General features: G+C 30.1%; 1 protein-coding gene across 3 annotated transcripts in view; it reads right to left on the bottom strand.

The window, feature by feature from the left end:
- Window positions 1-755: 755 nt before the first annotated feature.
- Window positions 756-22,553, bottom strand: part of Alg12 (Alg12 alpha-1,6-mannosyltransferase) — a 191,244-nt gene continuing 169,446 nt past the window's right edge. For all 3 annotated transcript variants that reach the window (XM_085817381.1, XM_085817382.1, XM_085817380.1), the window contains 4 exons: window positions 14,849-15,076; window positions 10,225-10,394; window positions 10,041-10,116; window positions 756-1,911 (listed from right to left, as the gene is read on the bottom strand). In XM_085817381.1, the coding sequence (XP_085673507.1) occupies window positions 1,629-1,911; window positions 10,041-10,116; window positions 10,225-10,394; window positions 14,849-15,076 (757 nt within the window). In that variant the 3' untranslated portion in view covers window positions 756-1,628. The remainder of the gene's footprint in view (window positions 1,912-10,040; window positions 10,117-10,224; window positions 10,395-14,848; window positions 15,077-22,553) is intronic.

The raw sequence follows: 22,553 nt of genomic DNA, 5'->3' as shown, positions 1-22,553 counted from the left end.
ATCTACATAATTATTAAAATTCTGAGAGCATATGTAAATCAAGTACAAGCATCAAATTCATGAATAAATATAAAATTCTAAAAATTATTTAGAAAAATGCATAAGTAAAAAATATGTAAATCAGCTTTATAATTTAATTTAGCAGTATTCTCTTAAATTCTTCATTTTTAATTTGGGTATTTCCTCTCTCTATTCTAAAAATAATAACTTTCCTGATTGCACCGTTTAGCTGATGATGTAGCTTATTGTGAACTTTAATTCAAAATTTTGAAACTTTTCTGACCTAAACCACGATCTTCTATATAAATGTGCACTTTGCTTCAACCTCTGTTGTTGCTTGGATGCTATTTCAGTATTCTCGCTTCCTATCGCAATAATGTCGAAAATGTGAATATTCTTGAGTAGGCATGATTAGAATGCCAAGTGAATTGCAGTCACAAATGTCAGTTTAAATAAATATGGAATTTAATTTGCCTTGACTGCCAAGTTTCCTCTTCACTAAGCTATCTAGTGCTACAGCGCATTAACACTGCTACATTTCTATGTCTCAGTGTTCCTAAATTTGTTTTTATTACACATGTACAACATACAAAGATATAGAAATTTTTTAATTAGTGAAATTTATTATTATTATTAAGATGTATGGATCTCCTGAGCTGAAATATTTTATACATACTTTTAGTAAGTATAATGAATGTCGTGCTGGAATTTTGTATATACCGGAAGATAGTAATTTTTGTTATTCAGGCATTAAATTTTGATTCTTTTTTTTTTTTTTTTTTTTTTTTTTTTAAAGACTGTCTACATCAATATTCTAAAATTTTCATTTAAAACTATATTACAGAATTAACACATTTTAAGATAACCACCCAGTTTCAAACATAAAATATTGTTTATGCTTTAAATTGTAATATGCTTCATTAATAAATTTTCTCACTTCCATTAATGTAACCTGTAATAAGTTTTTTTTTTGTTTGTTTTCATTCTTTTTAGCCAAATCTCAAACATCAGCACTTTGCAAAATGATGTCAAATTTTTTTAATTATGTGAAACACATACATACGTACAGATGTCACAAAAAATCTTTTCTGAATCCATTTTACAAACTATTTTCAGAAAAACAGTCTTTTATTCTTTCTGTATATACAGATGGCATAAAAAATCATTCAAATGGATTTGAGAGAAGTCAAAATGGATATTTTGGAAATATGGTATCAGATATTTTTCATGATTACAATACTTACTTTACTTAGTACAAGGAAGTAAAATTTCATAAAATTAATTTATATATCTAATACATCTAGGCTAAATCAACAGATAAAAAAATCCAGTTTGTAGTTGATTATAATTTTTCTTGTAGATTCTAATCTGAATATAAGGAACTTGATCAGACTTTTTAAATTCAATTTTTCATTCACTATTTCAATATTTCTTAAAATTTGTTTACTTTCATAAGTCTATGCATCATGATAACAGAAGTCATAAAACATTTTTGACTTATCATTTTAAATTATAGTTATTCAAGCTGTCATCTACAAAGCAATATAAATTACTTAATAATTTCACAGTATTTCAAAATAAAATACATGTTTATTTTTTAAATTATGCTTACACACAAATATATAAAATCAACTTTTGAGAGTTTTTATATTGGTAACATTCAATATTAGTGATGGATAAGAGAGATTTCTTTTCATTATTAATATGCGTGGTCTCAGAAACACTTGAATAGGAGGAAATGTTGAAAAGTCCAATCCCCAATGTGAATAGCCATGAGTAATGTTTAAGACTGAATGTGTAGTTAGGTAAGGCAACTGTGAATTTTCAATATCATTAGGCCATTCCACTAATAGGTGAGTGAACTGCATAATTTCAACCCCTCCAAGAGGTAAATTTTCAGTTTTATTGTACCTATAAAAAATAATAATTTAAATACGCTAGCAAAGAAATATGCAATGGTAAAAATATTTAATTAAACTTTTTAAAAATATCTCAATAATATTTAAGTATTTAATATTTCATAAGAAGTGAAGAATTTAGAATGAATGTGTATCAAGGACTGGTTGATGAAATTATCCATCTCTTAATCCTGAGTAAAGATTTCAGCTTTTAGAACAACTAGAGTTTAGTACCATTTTTTTCTCATGCTTATATGTTATTATACATACATAACACTTTTCCAGTTATACTTTACCCTAATATAAAAGATTAATGTTCTTTTATAATGATAATTTAAACTTCAAGCATGTTTAAAAAGCAAATTTCATTAAAACACAGAACATTAAAAAGGAATGGATTATTCACAGAAGATCTGCACAGATTAAAAGGGGGAAAGTACTAATATAAACTGGGTAGTACTGCTCTTTTTTTTAAAGAAATTCTATCTAAAGAAAATTATCTATCAAAATGTTGTTTTAAAAGCACTATTCAAAAACAAGCTGAAAGACAATTTTGTCATGTTTTTAGAAGAACCACTAAATAGCTTTAATCATTCCTTTTAATGGTTTGGATTGATCCACAAAAAACTTCTTTTTAAGATTTTTTTTTTTTTTGGGGGGGGGGAAGAAAAAAAATCATATAAAATCTAGATTGTAAGAAGAGCATAAAACAATTCTGATTATTCTTCTTGCAAAATACTTTGTGTGTAACTTGTGGACAACAACAAGGTGATGGCTCTCTCAAATCACTTTTATGAAGATGTGGGCATTTCTGTCCGATATGTTTAAAAAATTATCACTGACATGGCAGGTATGTATTTACTACCATATATTTATTCTCTCTGTGTCAAATTACTGTATCAGTCCTTAGCAATTTATGCTACTTCCTTGCCTCCAACTACACTATAAGGTTTGTTTTTCTTCTCTCTTAAATCAACCTTAGTTTGGCTATTTCTATTCCATGGTGCAAATCAGTACAACTACTGAATATTTTGTTAGCGTACATTGTTAACTTACATCTTATTCATTCAATTTTCTATAATTAATTATTCTACTATAGGTTTAAGCTTGGATTTTGACCATAATTTGTGGACAATGTTCTAGTAGAATTATATAAAGATATACTATTTAGAAAGAATTTAATAAATATCCTGGGTTTTCACCAATTCCCAGGGTTTGAATTCATAGAACAGAATTAATTTTATGTTAACCACGCTTTATAAAGAATTCTGAAGGCATTTTGAATCTTTCTCATAAGACTGTATTAATTTGAAGAAATGTGACCTTCAGCAATAAATCACACTTTTCTCTCAGTGCTCATGACTGCCACATGTTTGTCTGGAGACATATATGAGAGCAGTCCAATGTACCATTTGTTACGGAGCAGAACACACAGTGTGGCAGTTTGGGGAGCGATTAGCTGGGGCAACCATTCACCATTAATTGTGTGCAAGATACTCTGACTGTTCACAGATACAATGATGGTATTTTGTAGCTGATTGTATTACCTATGCTAGCAGGTTGTCCAGGTTTTGTTTTAGAGCAGGACAATGCTTGGACACATACAGCATGACATTCCCAACAATGTCTTCCACATGTTAATGTTCCTGATTAGCCTGCCAGATCTCCAGACCTGTTTCCTATTGAACATGTTTGAGACGTATTGGGCAGGCAAATTTGGCCCTGTGCAAATACGCTCCAACTCGCTGACCAACTGCTGCATTTGAGGAACAATATATTGTAGAGGACATCACCAACTTAACAGACTGCATGCCAACCAAATACTGGCTTGTAGAGCTGCCAGGAGTGACATTACCATGTAATGATTTTTACATTCTTTGTATTGCTGCTCGTAAATAAAGCATTTTTTTTTGTCCCAGTTTTTGATCATTTGTTTATCTACTCGAACATTACATTACTGCTGAATTTCGTAGCTGTGGCTCAATTCTTTCTGGATGCATATATTTTTTTGCAACAGAGTTTATTTATATTCAATTCAGATAGATAAGCCAACAGACATTTCGAATGATACAAAATTTATTGGTTATGTGCAGCATAAATTCTATAAACAGACATAATTTCTTGTTCAGTTACAAAGTTCCACAGTTCAAGTCCTGTAATTGCTGTGTCAAAAATACCGACTAACTTGTCAATCAAAATTTTTTCATTTTCAATAACCTCTGTCACTTTCTTCACTATTGGAAGCAGTATTTTCTGGATCTAGAACCATACTACAGATTTCGCCGTCCGTTGATTGATGATTGGGGGCAATGTCGTCACAATGAAAAACTTCTGTTATATCATCTTCATTTATTACTGCTTCTCCAAATTTGTTTACAAAATCCAATAACTGAAAAATTTCATTTTTAGTTTGCGATGTCCAAAAACCTTCAAATTGGCAGCTATCATCTTCATCGTCCTCACCATGAAATATGGTAGCTGGCCATAAATTATTCCAAGCATTTTTTAACGTATCTGGAGACACACCCTCCCACTATCTTGCAATGCTCCACACAGCAGATTTTATGCTAAAAAATTTCAAAAAGTCTTGAATAGTCTTGCCATTGTTCAAGAAATGTAACACAGATTTTAAAAATGCTACTTTATATTTGCATTTCAGCTTGTGCACTATTCCCATATCCATAGGCTGAATGATAGACATACAATTTGGAGGGAAGAATAATATGGATACATTATCTTTCCGTATAACTTTAAGTAAAATATGTGCCAAACAGTTGTCAACAATCAGGACTATTTTTGAGTCGGTAAACCAACCGAATTCAAATGTCCCCAAGCCTCTGGTAAAAAATGATTTTTCAAACCAATCATTCGTCAACGCTTGTGTCATCCATGCTCTTTTCTTTGCATGATATATAACGGGGAAAGTCGTTACTCCTTTAAATGCTCAAGGTCGTGCATGTTTGCACGTTTCCCGATTATGAAAAGTTTCCACTTGTGCATTCCTGCAGCATTTGCGCTCGCTAAAATTGTTAGCCTCGCTTTGGAATCTTTGACACCAGTTGGAAGCTTTCCTTTAGAGGTTGCCAAGGTATTTCATGGTACATATTGCCAGAAAAGACCAGTTTCATCAGCGTTGTAAATTTGTTCTGGAGATAATTGTTCACTAGTAATGAGTTCAATGACATTATCTGCAAATTGTTCAGCAGCTTCAGTATCAGCTGAAGCTTTTTCACCTGAAATTTTTAATTGTCTTATACCATGGTGATTTTTTAATTTGGTTAACCAACCTGTCAAATATGTGCACTCAGTGTTTAAGTTCATTTCTTCATGAAATAATTTGGCTTGAGCCATTAGCATTGGACCCATCAATGGCACGCCCTCTCTGCAACTCTGTCTGACCCATTCAATCATCACTTTTAGCATAATGAACCCTTTTTCTGTTATTCATTGCAAGTGGGGTGTCGGAATCCACAAAAAATTCAAAAAGTTCATAACTGAACGTTCAAGCTTAATTTTTATAAAATTGCTCTAACAATCTGCAAAAAATAATAAGCTGGATCCAATTAGAAGATTAAGGAACAGCACGATCTGCAACATTAACTGAAATGCCTTCGAATCTGTAACGATAATTTTAGCCTAGCCTTTACTGTCCATTATACATTAAACGTGCATGCATAAACACATTACTCACATAAAAAAAAAAAAAAAAAAAAAAAAAAAAAGTGAACAAGTAAAATTCTGTGAACTTTAGAATGAAGAAGAAATTGTTTGTGCTTGCTATTCATGTCATGACAAAGTAATGAAAACATTCTGCTGTTCCGAGGCTTTGCTGAAAGACAGCATTATGATTATCTTAATGTTGTCTTCTAAAATGGTTTTGAATTTAGATAGCACCTTTTGCTAGCAAGGTTTCCCTGTGAATGTATAAATGAATCCAGGTAACATTAAGTGCTACTACTGTAACTTTGGCTACATTGGCACTAATAGTACTCGTGAGTGTATGAGCCCCTTCCAAATAAAAATCTACACATATTTTCTAATCAGCTACATTCTCTTGCATGCATTCAATGAAAATTTTTAAAATTTGTTTTCCAGCTGTACGAATGTGTAGATTCTTCAGATATAACATAGCATCATGATGTCATTTTTTAACTGTGGAACTTTGTAACTGAATAAGAAATTATGTCTGTTTATAGAATTAAAGAGGAAGCATTAACATAAAATATGAAGCAACTTAAACAACTTACATTGACAGAAATGTTTATTAAAATAAACAAATAAATATTAAGTTTTTTTTTTTTTTTTTTTTGTAAATTTTGATACCCTTTAGATCATAATTGCTCTTTTTAACAGCTTTTCTTTATTTTTTCGTATATCATACATGGTCCGTGTCGCAATTCCATATGGTTCTGCTATAAACCGAGGAGTAGCACCTGCCTTTCATCTTTTGCAGAATTTCCACTTTTTGTATTACTGTCAATGCAATGTGATTATGTTTTTCAACGTTGCAAGTGGTAAAATCATGAGTGTTATCTGTCATTGCATTAAAAAGCGCTGCTATTTAAAATATTCTTAATTTATCCACAAAATATCTGGATTAAAAAAAAAAGACGGCACTAAACAATCTTGTGAAATAACAAAGCTCAGACAGTACAACAACGTGAATCGTTTACTTGAAGGAAGAGTTAAGTGAATCTGCTTTTTTATCTCTATGCAGACTGAAGGGGGGAAAACTTTTATCATTATGTCAATAATTTGGTATTTCCATTATGACTCATTTTATTCGGTAATTATGATGTCAGTATCCAGTAAGTATTTTTTCTTCGATATTTCATACTCCATGTTGCAGTTTCCGAAACTTATAAACTTAATGTTTATATTTTGAAAGGCAACGCGGATTTCAGGTCGGCGGATTTTCGGTATTTGACTGTATAAGGTGTCATGTTTTGGCTGTTGTGGGTTTCATTTGCACACTGCAAAATATTTACTCCATTTATTTTTTTATGTAACTTTTGGCTATCTCATGGTATTGGGCAAATGTACACAAAATTTCATAACAATAAACCAATTACTTTTTGAGATAACAAGTGTTATGTTATTGTAACATTAATTTTGGATACCTGTCTAAAAACTGATGATCATAACTTTTTCAGTAGAATTTTCAATTATTTATTTTATTTGACATCCGAGCCATTTTTCATCAAAAAATCTTGTCTCTTGTTTTCTGGATTTAAATAATCATGAAATATTACTTTTCAATTTTTGTTTTCATTGCAGTTTAAGCAGTTTTTCATCATAAGTTCTTGCTTCTTGTCATCTGGACTTAAAAATTAATCAAGAAATGTTTCATCAGATATGAAAGGAAGTTGCAGATATTCTTCATTCAGAAAAATATCACCTCAAAATCATCACAATATTTAGCAAAAAACTTTGACACAAATATGTTTCTGCTCTGAGGTCAAACTTTCAGGTGCCCAGTTTGTACTCACTTGTCTCATGCATATCCTAAAATCCTAAAGTAATTCATAAAAGAAGTATCTGAATATTCTGTCATTTGTCTTATTATGTTCTAATGATTTATTGCGATGACAATTTTAATCACTATGTCACTAATAACGTTTGCTGAAATATCAATTTTAGTTTGCTTTTCAACTGTTTTACGTTTTACACTAAATTTCTAAGCCACTGAGCTGCATGCATTGAGTGACATAATACTTTGTATCTGCTCCCATTAAGATTCTTACACTCCTGCATCATTCACTTTTCTTGACACACACACACACACACTCACCCCCCCCCCAAAAAAAAACCTCCACTGTGCAATATATTATTTAGTAAATAATCATTTGAAAGTAAATGCTTTTCATGAGAACATTAGTGAAATCCAAATGCGTTGTTCAGTTCAGCTGATTCGCTTACCTGTAATAAATACTTTTGGGTGTTAGGAGTTCATAAAGATCTTATGAGTAAACAGTTTTGTTCAAGATTTCTGGTTTCGGATTATGATGTTAGTCATAATTCTTTTTTAATTTTTAATTTAGTCATAATTCTTTTATTTGTTTATAACTTTAGTTTTACTTACAATGATGGATTACTGTAGATAAAACTTCAAAGTTATAAACAAATACAAGAATTCTTAAAATGTTCACAAAGTAAAGGCTAAAATCTATGAGCAGTAGACTGAACTAAGATGACTTTATCTCACCTAATTCTATGTGCTACAGCAATTTTGTATTTATATCATAGTCAAGGTGGGGGAAAAGGCACCGCCAGTACTTTCTATAAAAATTCAATCCTAGGGTCTTGAAAACGTGTATTCTAGAAGCTTCCAAAATGTAGGTAAAAACGAGTAGGCATCAATATATATAGTCAAACCTTCATTAACGGATACATTCCATTAAGGAACTGTTTACTAGAATATTTTCTCAATTCGAGGCTTTGAAGTAAGAGACTAGTAACCTCCCATCTCCGTAGAATACCCTTGACAAAAGACGATGTTTTATTCTAATGAGTATTGTCTATTAGCAAGAGATTTAGATTATCTCCAGTTATCCTAAGCTGTTTTCACTATTCCGTTAATGGCTAACCATTATAAATAAATTTTATAAAAATTACCAGAAATAAATATAAATTTACTAATAAAAATATACAAAATAAATTAATTGAAATAGATAGTATTACAGAATACATAAGAAACACTATATAACAAAACAAAGATTTGAGAGCAATAAAAAAGTAAGGTAACAAGGTCTTTCCTGAAGGTAACAATCATATTGTAATTCAAATTTCCTGCTAGGAGGGACAGCAGTCAGCCATAGTATTTGAATGCAGCCAGTAGATGGCACAACTATTGTGTTAATATGGTGAAATATCCATTCTAAGATGGCTACACTGATGGAAACATGGTTAAATGCCGATATGCAACATGTGAATGATTTCTGCATCAGACATTAATTCATCACCAACTTGTTGAACTTATGTGTGTTTTGGCATTAAAATTATAAACATGTTTGTCAGCAACAAGTAACATATACAAGTTTGTTTTTGATGCACTGAGTTTAATAATGGCAAGCACATTTTTCACAGATGGCAAGCTTTCCTTGTTCAAGCTCCGTTTTAAGATGATTATCACATTCGACTAAAGGATATGGAACTCAATATCTCAGAAGGTCGAGTGAGTACACAATACTGTTCTTGCAAGCAGGTTATAGGAAGATGTGTTCGCACTAAATGCTTAAGCAGCTTACAGATGATCACAAGGCTATCAAAATGATACTGTCTTTCATGCACTTGGTGCAGTTTAATGAAGGTGTTCTGTTCCTGCACTATATTGCTACAGGGTACGAAATGTGGATGCATTATGTGATACACGAGATTTTGCAAGCATTGTTTCATGTCATGGAAACATTTACTGTCACCCTTTTTCAAGAAATTCAAGTTATGGCGATGGTCTTTTGGAATTACTGGGATATGTTACTAGTTGATTTCCTCATGAGAGGAAGAACAGTGAATACTGCTATGGTTCTTTTATGTAAATTATGCAATTTACATAAAATTGTTACATCTTTTATGTAAATTATGCAATTTACATAAAAGATCCAGAATTTCTTAAGTGGTATGCTTCTACATGATAACACTTCACTTACATAACAAATCATGCATAATGGTGACATGCAGTCACCATTATGCATGATTTGTTATGGCAGTTTTGCTAGAAAGTGTTGGATCTTTCTGGATCTTTGATGAAGCACTTGGTTTCTGGGTGATTCACAATTATTACAGATACTCAGCAAGCATTATGATACATCAAAAAGGACTTGACATTGATTTCTTCTGTGCTAGCATTAATGCTTTGGATCACTGTTAGAAGAAATGTTTGGATAAGTGTACTGACTACATTGAAAAGTAATGTTCATCAATACCTTATTATAATGTATTCATGTATCTATCTGTGATATAAAGTTTGTGTTCTGAGAAGACTTGTTACCTTACTCTTTGAAAACAATATTTTTCTTAAAATATTTACATAAGACATTTATGATATTGGCCAATTCCATCAAATATGCAAGATCTTTCTTAAATAGCCTTCTATGTTCTCATACACTGATAGCTTTTACAAATATCTATGATAATGATACATACTTCCAATTTGAATTCAGTTCTGTGAAACGAGATACACCAGTCTGAGCACTATAAACATCTATATGTATATTTAAATCTGAGGGAAAAAAAAGAAAACTATTAATTCACATTTTAATAAAAATATGCATTTTTAAAAAAGATATTAAACAAACATATCGCACAAAATAACATAATAAGAAAATACCTTTTTCTCCTTCTTCAATCAAATGCAGTTTTGCCATTGCATATCCACCAGGATAATTAAAATATGAAATATTTAAAATAAGAGCAGTAGCACAGAGGTTTAATATAATATGAAGACATGTGAAATGAAGTAATACACCCTGCATTGAAGAGTGCATCCTGTTATTCCAACTAAAAATAATATGCATGAAAATAAATCCTCATATTAAAAACAGCTTAACAATTCTTGAAAATAATATAAAAGTAGTTATAAAAATTTAATAATATGAAATATTTAAAAACACAATCATGTCATTTTTTATTATGCATTATATTTTGTAATGATGACTACCATACATATCAAATTATGCAAATTTGAAATTATTATACATCTGAAAGAAATCACTAGCATTTTAATTCTCTGCGGTAATAGGTTTCAAACTGTGTTACATGGAACAATGAGTTCAATAGAATCTTTCAAAAGGGTTCAATAGTCAAAATAAAAATTCAGATAGAATTTTTTAACATTATGAAATGCAAAACTAAACATATAAAATAACTCATTAATTAACATTTTTTTTCTTCATTTCACACATAATATATATAAACCGTTGATATATAAAAATTTTTTTAAAATTTAATTTCTTGTAGAAATCAGAAATTTAAAAATGGGAGAGGGAATGGGGAGAAAGAAAGAGAAGTTTAATGGGCTCCTTAAGTCAATTAAGTTCAAAGACCACATTTTGGGACTCATAAAGAATATCTCAAAATTCTGAATTTAAATTTGCATCAGAATATACTACAATTTCAAATTCCCCCCAAAACTAATAATTTTCAAAAATTTAACGAAGATTATCTTAATTTACACCAGGATTTTGCAAAACTATCAATCATAAAATAAAGCAAATGTTTATACTTTTTATGTTGACTACATTTTCTGGCAATTTTCATATATACAGTCAAAAGTCTTTAATCCGGACTCATTGGGACTTCGGCGATTCCGGATTATAGATCATCAGTTTAAATCTGGTAAGATGGCATGCAGAAATTACAAAATTAAAAATATGAAACTGTAATTTATGAAATAAAGAGCAATTATGATCTAAAGGGTATCAAAATTTACAAAAAAAAAAAAAAAAAAAAAAAAAAAAAAAGCTTGATATTTATTTGCTTACTTTATTAAACATTTCTTTCAACGCGCACATGCGTAAAGCATACATTACGCATAGTCGAAATTAGAAAACTGCAATCGGAAAACTATTTGATGTGTATTTGTGATATTTATAATGACGAGGAATTTGATTTAAATCATATCAAAGACGGAATACATCGAAATGAAATACTACATTTGTTTAGGAATTATAAGCTGAATAAAATAAAAACATCTGCCCTGAAGATAAGGATAAAGCTGACAGATTAACTTCCAGTTCATTGCGCGACGCGACAACCACCCCGCAGAGCAGCGTGAAATTGGTAAACAGATTCCGCAATGGTTAGAGAAACAAAGGATATGCCTGTATCCATCTTTTGCAGCAATTCCACTTTTTGTTTGATGGACACCAAAACATGCTTTCGCTTTGTACATCCTTTGGCAGCTCCAGAATCGGAAATTCTTTTTGACATAATCGAAAATTCAAGCTTACTTTTATAAAATTGCTCTAACAGTCTGCAAAAAATAATAAGCCGGATCGAATTCGAAGATTAAGGAACAACGCAACCTGCAACATTAACTGAAATAGATAATTAAATAATTTTAGCTTAGCTTATGCCATTCGTTATACATTAAACGCACATGCGTAAAGGTATAAGTGTAAACAGATGATGCCTTTACGCATGCACAGAAAGTTTGTAGCTTTGAGGTCTGGATTATAGATCATTCTGGATTATGGATGCTTGGATTAAAGACTTCTGATTGTATCTAAGATGAATATGAAACTATCACAAAAAAAAAAAAAAAAAAAAAATGGTTTTGAAATCCTTTAGCAAAGCAAAATCAAAATAAAGGTATTTTAATGAATTAAAATTGAAATTTATATTAAATTAAAAATTTTAATGAAGCATATATGAAATCAAAACAAATTCTAAATATTACAGTATTTTGTATGAAAAGTTTGTTTTTTTACATGAAAAGCATAAAAAAAATGTCATTTTGACTGGAATAGTGATTGCAAAGATGAAATCATTTGCCTTACCAGCTATAAAATGATACAGTCAAAAGTCTTTAATCCGGACTCGTTGGGACTTTGGTGATTCCGGATTATAGATTATCAGTTTAAATCTGGTAAGATGGCATGCAGAAATTATAAAATTAAAAATATGAAACCGTAATTTATGAAATGATCTAAAGGGTATCAAAATTTACAAAAAGAAAAAAAAAAAAGCTTAATATTTATTTGTTTACTTTATTAAAATTTTTTTTTAACTCGCGCATGCGTAAAGCATACAATATGCATAGTCGAAATTAGAAAATTGCTACCAGAAAACTATTCGATGTGTTTTCTTGATACTTAAAATGACGAGGAATTTGATTTAAATCATATCAAAGACGGAGTACATCGAGATGAAATACTACATTTAGTAAGGAATTATAAACCGAATAAAATAAAAACATCTGCGCTGAAGATAAGGATAGTGCTGACAGATCAACTTCCAGCTCACTGCGCGCCGTCACGTCTCCCTCCCACAGAGCAGCCTGAAATTGATAAACAGATTTCAGAATGGTTAGACAAACAAAAGATATGCCTGTATCCATCTTTTGCAGCAATTCCACTTTTTGTTTGATGGACATCGAAACATGCTTTTGCTTTGTAGATCCTTTGCCAGCTCCAGAATCGGAAATTCTTTTTGACATAATCGAAAGTTCAAGCTTACTTTTATAAAATTGCTCTAACAGTCTGCAAAAAATAATAAGCCGGATCTAATTAAAAGATTAAGGAACAATGCAATCTGGAACATTAACTGAAATAGATAATTAGATAATTTTATCCTAGCTTATACCGTCCGCTATACATTAAACGCGCATGCGTAAATGCATTATGCATTTACACATGTGCAGAAAGTTTGTAGCTTTGAGGTCCGGATTATGGATATCCGGATTAAAGACTTTTGACTGTATTTAGTTATAAAAGATACAACTAAATAGTAGGGGGACTCATTTCTGTTTCAAAATATGTATATTAGATGAAATGGGCAATGCAAAATTTTACTGAATTTTATAGCAGTACAAAACATAACAAAATAGTCTACTACTTATTAGTCTACTACTTAATTTTACTTTCGATTATGTCTACTACAGTTCCCCCCCGTCTTCCTTCTTCTGAGCAAGTTTACTTTACATTAACTTAATAATAGTAACTTAAAAAATAAAATCCATTAAAAATTTTTCTTGAAATATTTTTTTTTTTTTTTTTTTCAAAATGTACTTTAGTAAGAACTAAAGAGAAAACATAACAATGTTTCTGTATATTTTTATTCATCAATATTTCATTTCAATTGCAGTACAGTCAAAAGTCGTTAATTCGGACACCCATAATCCGGACCTCAAAGCTACAAACTTTCTGCGCATGGGTCGCAGAAAGTCACTGCAAGCGCAGAAAAGCGCAGAAAGCTTTATGGCTGCGAGTGTGCGCATTCGCATGTGCATTTAATATATAACGGACGGTATAAGCTAAGCTAAAATTATCTAATTATTTAATGTTGCAGATTGCGTTGTTCCTTAATCTTCGAATTGGATCCCGCTTATTATTTTTTGCAGACTGTTAGAGCAATTTTATAAAAGTAAGCTTGAACTTTCGATTATGTCAAATAGAATTTCCGATATACATTTACTAATATGTAAAGGATCTACAAAGTGAAAGTATGTTTCAAAGTCCATAAAACAAAAGTGATCTAACCATTCCGAATACGGTGGGGTGGGGTGGGGTGGGGTGGGGGGGAACGCCGTGGTGCGCAATGAATTGGAAGTTGATCCGTCAGCACTATCCTTATCTTCAGGGCAGATGTTTTTATTTTATTTGGCTTATAATTCCTTACTAAATGTAGTATTTCATCTCAATTTACTCCGTCTTTGATATGATGTAAATCAAATTCCTCGTCATTATAATTCGCTTCCGATAAAGAAGAAAGTGACATAGAGGTCACTTTCTTCGAAAACGAAAAAATTTCGATTGACAAATTAGTCGGTATTCTCGACACAGCAATTATAAGACTTGAACAGCAGAACTTTGTAACTAAACAAGAAATTATGTCTGTTTATAGAATTAAAGAGAATGTATTATCACATAAAAAATGAAGCAACTATAACAACTTACATTGAAAGAAATGTTTAATAAAGTAAACAAATAAATATTAAGCTTTTTTTCTTGTAAATTTTGATACCCTTTAGATCATAATTGTTCTTTATTTCATAAATTACGGTTTCATATTTTTAATTTTATAATTATTTATTTTATGCCATCTTACCAGATTTAAACTGATGGACTATAATCCGGAATTGCCGAAGTCCCGACGAGTCCGGATTAACGACTTTTGACCGTATAATACAGTGTAATGAATTACTTAAAAGTATAATGATCAAGTTAAAAAACTGCATGACAAAATGATCAAATATAAAAGACCTCAAAATAATGCTAAGAATAAATACTCACATATGTGCACATGTTCTTGCAGCAGCAACATTTAAGAGTGGAATGGTGTATATAATGAACCTCAGTTCTTTATGAGGTAAGAAAGAGTAGACAACAATGAAACCAAAAACTGGATACAACAATGCTCTTATTCGATAATCTAATAAAAATGCAAATGGAATGAAAATAATTGACATCAATAGAGCTCGTGGTAAAGCTGAATAAAAATACCATGCCCATGGTGATATTTATGACTTGTCAAGGAAGTGAATACGTAAAGATATTATAAAACTTATTGCATGCATTGATAGGAAAAACTAAAGGGACATTTGTAAAAAGGTGCTTTATATTAATTCTATTACATGAAATCCATTGAAAGTTAACTGGTTGGTAATTTAAGGTCAATGTTATCCCCAAATCCAACTGGATTCATATCCAATACACAGGAATATGCAAATTTTTGCACCCATTCCTTCAGCGGATATGGAAAGAAATGCAAAGATTGTGTTTCAAATTCTAATTTGAAGAATTTTTCAATAGATGGATAAAATTTTCATGTGTAGAAATTTGAGCATATCATTGACATGACATCTGATGGACTGTGAGAAATGGCATACAGTTAAGAGGATGGAAGAAAAATAAATGAGACACAGGTCTGTAAAGATCTAAAAGTAACCAAATGCATCATATTAATCTGGAAATGGTTTAAAGATACTGGTTACAATCCAAATAAAAAGAGATAACCAGGTCAAGACCAACCAAAATGTCTCACAACTGATCCCCAAGACAATATTTGGAAACAATTGCTAAAAAAACAGACAACTGATATCATCACAGACTGCAATAATGTTTGCTGCAAATATAGAAACTCGGCCATTCAGATACACTGCATAATGATAAGCTTCATACAAGAAAACTGTATGCAAGAAAGTTCATGATTTGTGTCCTGTTAACTTAGGCTGTAAAATGTGCAGGGCTGCAGAGATCACTGAGATCTGAGTACCACAGACTGGAGCTGAATTATCTTTACTGACGATTCTCATTTTTATTTGGAGTGTGATTCCAGATGTGATACAATCTGGAAGAAACAAAATACATGAGATAAGATTCAAAATAACAGTGAGAGCTGATATGCGAAGGCAGCAGAATGAAGGTATTGGTGGGCATCATTTTGAGTGGCTACCATAACCTAATCATTTTTACTTATGCAGGTGTGAATGCTGAAATATACAGAGCTGAGGCTCTTGATCCTTAAGCCAAGTTGTTTACGGATGTAATTGGTAATAACTTCTTCCATTGCACTGCACTAGTGAGCAATCATTTTAAGGTTGAAGGAATCCAGCAGATGGAGTGGATTGCATATTCTCTGGATTTAAATCTGAAATAACATATGTGGGATGCACTAGGCTGCTGACTTATATCAATGCAGCCTCTAACTAGCATTGTCCAGGAAAACGATGCTCTTCACCATGTCACTTTGCCATTTATTGCTACAGAAATGCCTGGGCAATCTAATACACAGCATGGAAAATCTCTGTAAAGCTTGCATTTCAGTCTGGGATAACTATGTACCTCATTATTTTGTTCTATATATTTCTAATATTGTCACAACTTTCATTACACCACTTTATATCACATTTACTATGTTATTATTTCATCCCCCCCAAAAATAGACAATTCTGCAATTTGAAAGTATATAAAAAAATAAAGAGCCTGTGCAATTTCCATATTCTTAGCTTCAAAATCAATCAAGTTATATGAGTTTTTATAGATGTTCCTTTATTCATTTTTACCAATGTTTATTACGCATTTAAATATTGTATTAGCACATCTGTAATGAAAATTATGAAGAAGAAAATATGGTGTTCAGTTTTAAAGTACTTCGAATTTTTGTACAGCGGTCATAAATGTAAAATCAATTATTTATAATAAGAGCAGAATATGTACTACATAATAAGAAATTCAATTTACATACAAGATATTTTTAAACTTAAATTTAGGATGTAGATAGATCTGGATTAACTGCATATCATAGCTCAGGAGAGAAACACTTGGTCTGAAAGACTAGAAATTAAAATAAAAAGTTTTACTATCTTCTCTTATAAGGCTTTATTATTATATTGTATTATTAGTTATTGATGAAGTAATCATTGATGAAGTAAGTAGATTAGAGTTTTAAACTTTTTAACTGTTACTGTATTATCCTGAAGTCAGATGTGTGATGTAGAGCTATACTGAATCTGAAATATTGAGTTCAATTAGGCAAGTTTTCAAAGATAATGCTAATTAAAGGTGACATGTTAAAAGTATGCAAATCAGGGTGACTACTTCTAGTACTTTTTTATTAATTTATACATGTTAGTAAGTTTTCAGTATTCTAGTATATTTGCCATTAGGTCTAATTTTTCTTTTCAAGCGGTAAGAATAATACACGAAAGTTAGATTTATGAATTTATTACTAACCCAGAGTGCAGCAGCATATGGTTTTTAACAAACAAGTTTTAATCTTTAACTACACTACAGAATCCTTAAAGCACATTTTCTCTTAATATTCAGCCTGCCAGACGTAGTAAATCTAAACTTATCTACTGATTTCATCTTTTGATTTCACCAGTAGGAAATAAAATGAAAATGAATATTTTATGAAATTTTAATGTATTAAAAATCCCATCAACTGTAAGCTAAATTCAGTTTATAGTGCTTTGTTAGATATAGTGAATATTTAGGGGCATAAATGGAAAAGAAATTATTTTAGATGAAATTCCAGAAAAAAGCATTGAGGTGAAATACTTTTCATCTACGTTCAATTTACCAATGTTTTCAAAAGAATAAATTTCAAAGATCCTATATTAAAATGTTTCTGATACTGAATTCTGAAGTGTGCAGATCAGATTGTTTTTGTATTATAATGCTTTTGAATTTCAAATGTCTCATTGAATAAAACAACAACAAAGATCTTGATAGAGAAACATATGATACAGAAACTGTAGAAACATTGAAAAAATTCAAAAATAAGTGGTTTAAGAATAAAATTTATGAATTTTTTAAAATTCATTTCAATGAAAACAGTTGTAGGAAAGCAAAAGTTTTCTAATTTAAAAAGATTAACAAAAGTTCTAGTGTGTTTCCTTTGCTTGTCAGCAACAAATAGAAGAATATTTCCAGCAATTACAAAAAAAAAAAAAAAAAAAAAAAAAAAAACTACGAACTTCCTTGATCAATGATTCTTTTTGACAGAACAAATTAAAACATTCATCAGTGAAAGATTTCAGAAAGATTCTATTTCAGAACATATTAATTTAACAATTTTTTTTGAAGAATAAAAAAAATGTGTGTGTAAAAATGTATAAATTAATAAATAAAATATCTGTATGTAAATTGCATATGAAATAGCTAAAATGTCTTTATTCAAATAGAAAAAATTAGATAACTAAAATTACCTAAGCATTATAGATAGATGACCAAAATGAGGTAAATCATGACCTTTTTCTTTTTATATTTGCTGGGTAGAATTTCATTTAGCACTTTTAAGTTGAGTTTATTTATGACAAAAATACTGTAATATCGTAAAAAGAATAAAACAATAATAAACACAAATTTAGTACTTTTTATCTACAGAAGTTTTTTCTTGCAGAAGTTAGTATGAAATATTTTTGTTGGGTGGCCATCCTGATGCAGATGTACAACAATGACACATTAAAAACTGACAGTTTTTTCATTTAACAGAATTTATGGGTTTTTTAATTAATTTTTTATACATACATATTTAAAAAATTATTATTTGATTTCCAATTATATCCAAAATAATAAATTTAGTAGATTTAGGGGTAAAAAGAAAACTTATTTAGAAGATTGTCTTGCTAAAAATTATGGTTATACAATAATTCAAATTACTGGGTATAATGTACAAAACTTAAAAAAGAAAAATTTAGAACTGATACTTATTAAAAACTTCTCAAATCTCTTTTTTATCAGGCAGCTAAAGGTAGACAAAATTTTGTAACCTGAATTTTGCTTATGCATTTTGGTCTAAAAACTATTTCTCAGTTATGCTTAATTATCAGTAGTTTTACATTTTCCCAATATTCCTCATCATTAGAAGAAAACTAACTAAAGGAAATTTACATAATATATAACTATTAAAATAAAATGATTGTATGTATCACATAGGTATAGATATACCACGTTTTGAATCCTTTGCGGTCAAAGAGGTTTCTTTTATGTAATTAAAGTGATGGCCCACTACATATAAGTGACAGGTATTCACAACTGGTTAATGAAAATTCAGTATTGATAGTGATCTTCCTCTATTCCTCCTCCTTTCCTTTTTCCATTTTAGCCACTGGTTTTTCTATTCAACAATAAATCTGTTCTCTTATCTAACTTATTGCAGGTGATTCATTTGTGCACACCTTTTCTGAATTTCAAATGCGAGGTTACTCCTTTTCATAGAATCAATGAAACAATTAATGCCAGTTAGTCAGAAGGAATTTTGATAAAATTAAGTTGCTTGTTTTTACTTATATTTCATTACCATCAAAGTACCAGTACTATTCAGTGATTTTAAGTTTTCAAAATGAATAAGCAAATGAAATTATAGATTTCATCAAAATTGAAAGGATTAAATTATCTGATATACTAAAGAAAACTTAAGCACAACATTAAGGCAAATTTGATAACATGAAGTTAATTTGTTTTCACTGAAAATTCGGTAGCCATTGTAGAACTCTATTTAGTAATCTTTCAGTTTTAAATATAAATAAGAGTATGACATTTTCATTTCATCAAAAATTTGCTTGTCTGATCCATTAGAGAAACATTTAACCCAATATGAAATTTACTTAGTTGGAAAACACATTAATAAAACAGTTTAAAAAATATGAATTTTAAATGCATCTGTCAACTATGAGTTACTAACAGAGAAATAGCTATTTTAGCACAGACCTTTGGAATAGAAAATATTTCTAGGTATGATATAAAAAGGTGGGCCAAAAAAAGAGCTTCCCTCCCTATTGCTATTCCCCTGAGAAGTTGTCTATTGCCTAGCTATGCAAAATGAAATAAAAAGCTTTCATAAAAAATATATCATTTGTTTGTAAATTGCACTAAAACTTTTTTTTTGGGGGGGGAGAAGGAAGTTTTTGTTCAATATTTTATAGTCACTACTATCAAAATGCAATTGTTCCATCAATTTTAGAGCATAAGGAAGACTAAGAATATTTGAAACCTGTTTTTTCAAATTATCTGCTGTTTGCACAAAAAGCTTAAAAAACAACTGTTCATAATATTTCACAATGCATTTCTAATTTTGTTATTCAAAAGAATGTACCTTAAAGTTAGTTTTTCGGAAAAATTCTGGCATAATACATTATAATAGGAATGTCGTTCTAATCAAGCCAACTCTTGTGTCAGTGCACACACATTTTTGATGCTTCAGTCACAAGTCTGACAAGTAACACCATCCAAGTAATGAAATCCGTGATAGAATTGCAGTTAACTGAAGTGTAGGACACATATAGCCGAATCATCAGCATTTTCCTAATGTGCAGTTTGATCAGGTGGATAATACCATTTTTCAAACCAGTATTAATTAAAGTTCTGTCGCTCCTTATTGCATCTTCAAGAGAAATTTTATGTATAATCAAAATAGGAAATTATGGTAGATGCTATGGCTTTAGCAAGTACTGCAGAGGGAGAAATATGACTGATTTATTGATTCTGGTTATTATATGAAAGAATAATGGTCTAGTTTTTCAGTTCTTTAAAACACTTGGAATTATTTTTTTAAATTGGTATCAAGTCATCTTTTCTATAAGACCCTTTAATGTTTCCTTAATAGATCAATTCTATGAATCGTTTCTGCTATTATGAGTTTTCCCCTTCTTATTTTGTTTTTGTAGATGACATGAGAATCATCTGAATCCATTATCACATACATTGTTACATAATGTGTACAATATACACAATACAGTTACAAAATATTTGATGATTATGGTTGATGTTTAAAAAAGTTCGTAGCAATAATTATGAAATATTGCTATTTTTCCCCCAAAATTTTGTTTTTTGAAGTGTTTGCACAAATCATAAATAATTACAGATTTTAAATTAATTTCTTTTTCCCATGACCCAAAATTCACATTAGGATTTACAGCGGTTCAATAATTATGAATTTAGTAGTAATAAAAAATTGACAAAAGCATCAAAACCAATAAAACGATTTTTCAAAACTCTGAATGCGATTTGAGAATAAAAGACAATGTTATTTGAAAAAAAATTTTTTTTTTCATTTCACTTAGGTAGGCGATAGGCAACTTTTGCAGCATATAGACCCTGAAAAAAAGAAGTATTTATACATAATCTATGCATGCATAAAGAAAATATATGGATAAACTTATAAAAATTGCCCTAATTAAAAATTCTGTACTCAGACACATAACGTATGGCTTTAAAAATAAAAGTTATATCTGAATTTATATTAATAATTTTTCCAATAAAGCAGGCATTTCCTCTCCTTCAGAAAAGAACGTGAAAAATAATCTGACGAACAAATAATTTACATAAAGAATGAAATGCCAGGTGGACCGATTAATTTTGAAGAATTTATATATACCAATGGAAATGTAGTAACAGAAAAATAGAGATGTTCAATAATAAGCAAAACTGTAAATGATAATGATAATGAAAAGACAAGCAATGCAAGAAATTAAAAACAAAAACCCAAATTTTGCTAAAGTATTAAAAACCCTTCTTCACTTGATTCATCTTACTAATACATTACTATAATTAAAATTTTGAGGTGAGTATTGCGAGTATTGGCAGATGCTTGCAATACACAAAGATTTTGGATTGTTTGCTTTATTAATATCAGTAAATCTAACCATAGGTATTTTTTTATTTTGCAATTTATTCTCATGTTATTATTAAACTTTAATTTTGGCTCCAATTATACTAATTTTAAACATCACTCTACTTTAGGCATTACTAAAGTTACACATTTTACATCACTTAAGTGAGAATTTATATTACATTGCTAGCCATTAAAGTTGCTGTACCATAAAAGATGTACACAAGAAACCTGAAATTTACATGGAAGATAAATTATACTGGCATATGCATAGGATTAGCATTTCAAAACATGTACACTATGGGGGGGGGCAGTTCTGTACCTCCCATTTTACTGGGCCGATTGACGAAATTCAAATTGCATTTTTCATGTCGTAAAGTGCAACTTAAGACATAATATATTAGATTTATACAGTGGTGACCAAAATTGTGGACACTTTTGGAAATTTTTATGTGTATGCTTATAGAAAATGTTATGTTTCGCAAAATGCAAACTTGTATATATCATTTTAAAGAGAATTTATTACTGAATTCAATACAAAACACAAAATTCAATTATTTGCAATACAAAAAAAGTTATATGTATTTTAATATAAATAAAAAACACAGTTATGAAGTGGTTTGTAATGTCTAGCTTTCCTGGCCAATCACTGTTCTTGTTCTGAGAACCAATCAAATGTTAGTAACTGCCAGTAGAAGCTGACATCATGTTTACACTTAACAATTCATTATTTTGCTTTGCTCTGTAGAAGGTGGACCTGTTTCTTATACACTGCAATTACAAGTCGGAATTTTTGTAAAATTTTTTAATATTTAGTCAAGAAGCAATGACATCTAATAAAAGAGTAGATTGGACACCTAGAAAGAGATGTAATATTAATGT

This window comes from Stegodyphus dumicola, chromosome 5 (genome assembly GCF_044657685.1).
Source record: "Stegodyphus dumicola isolate Sdum_Otavi_A_Nest chromosome 5, ASM4465768v1".
Taxonomy (NCBI): domain Eukaryota; kingdom Metazoa; phylum Arthropoda; class Arachnida; order Araneae; family Eresidae; genus Stegodyphus; species Stegodyphus dumicola.
This window is presented reverse-complemented; position numbering and strand designations above follow the sequence as displayed.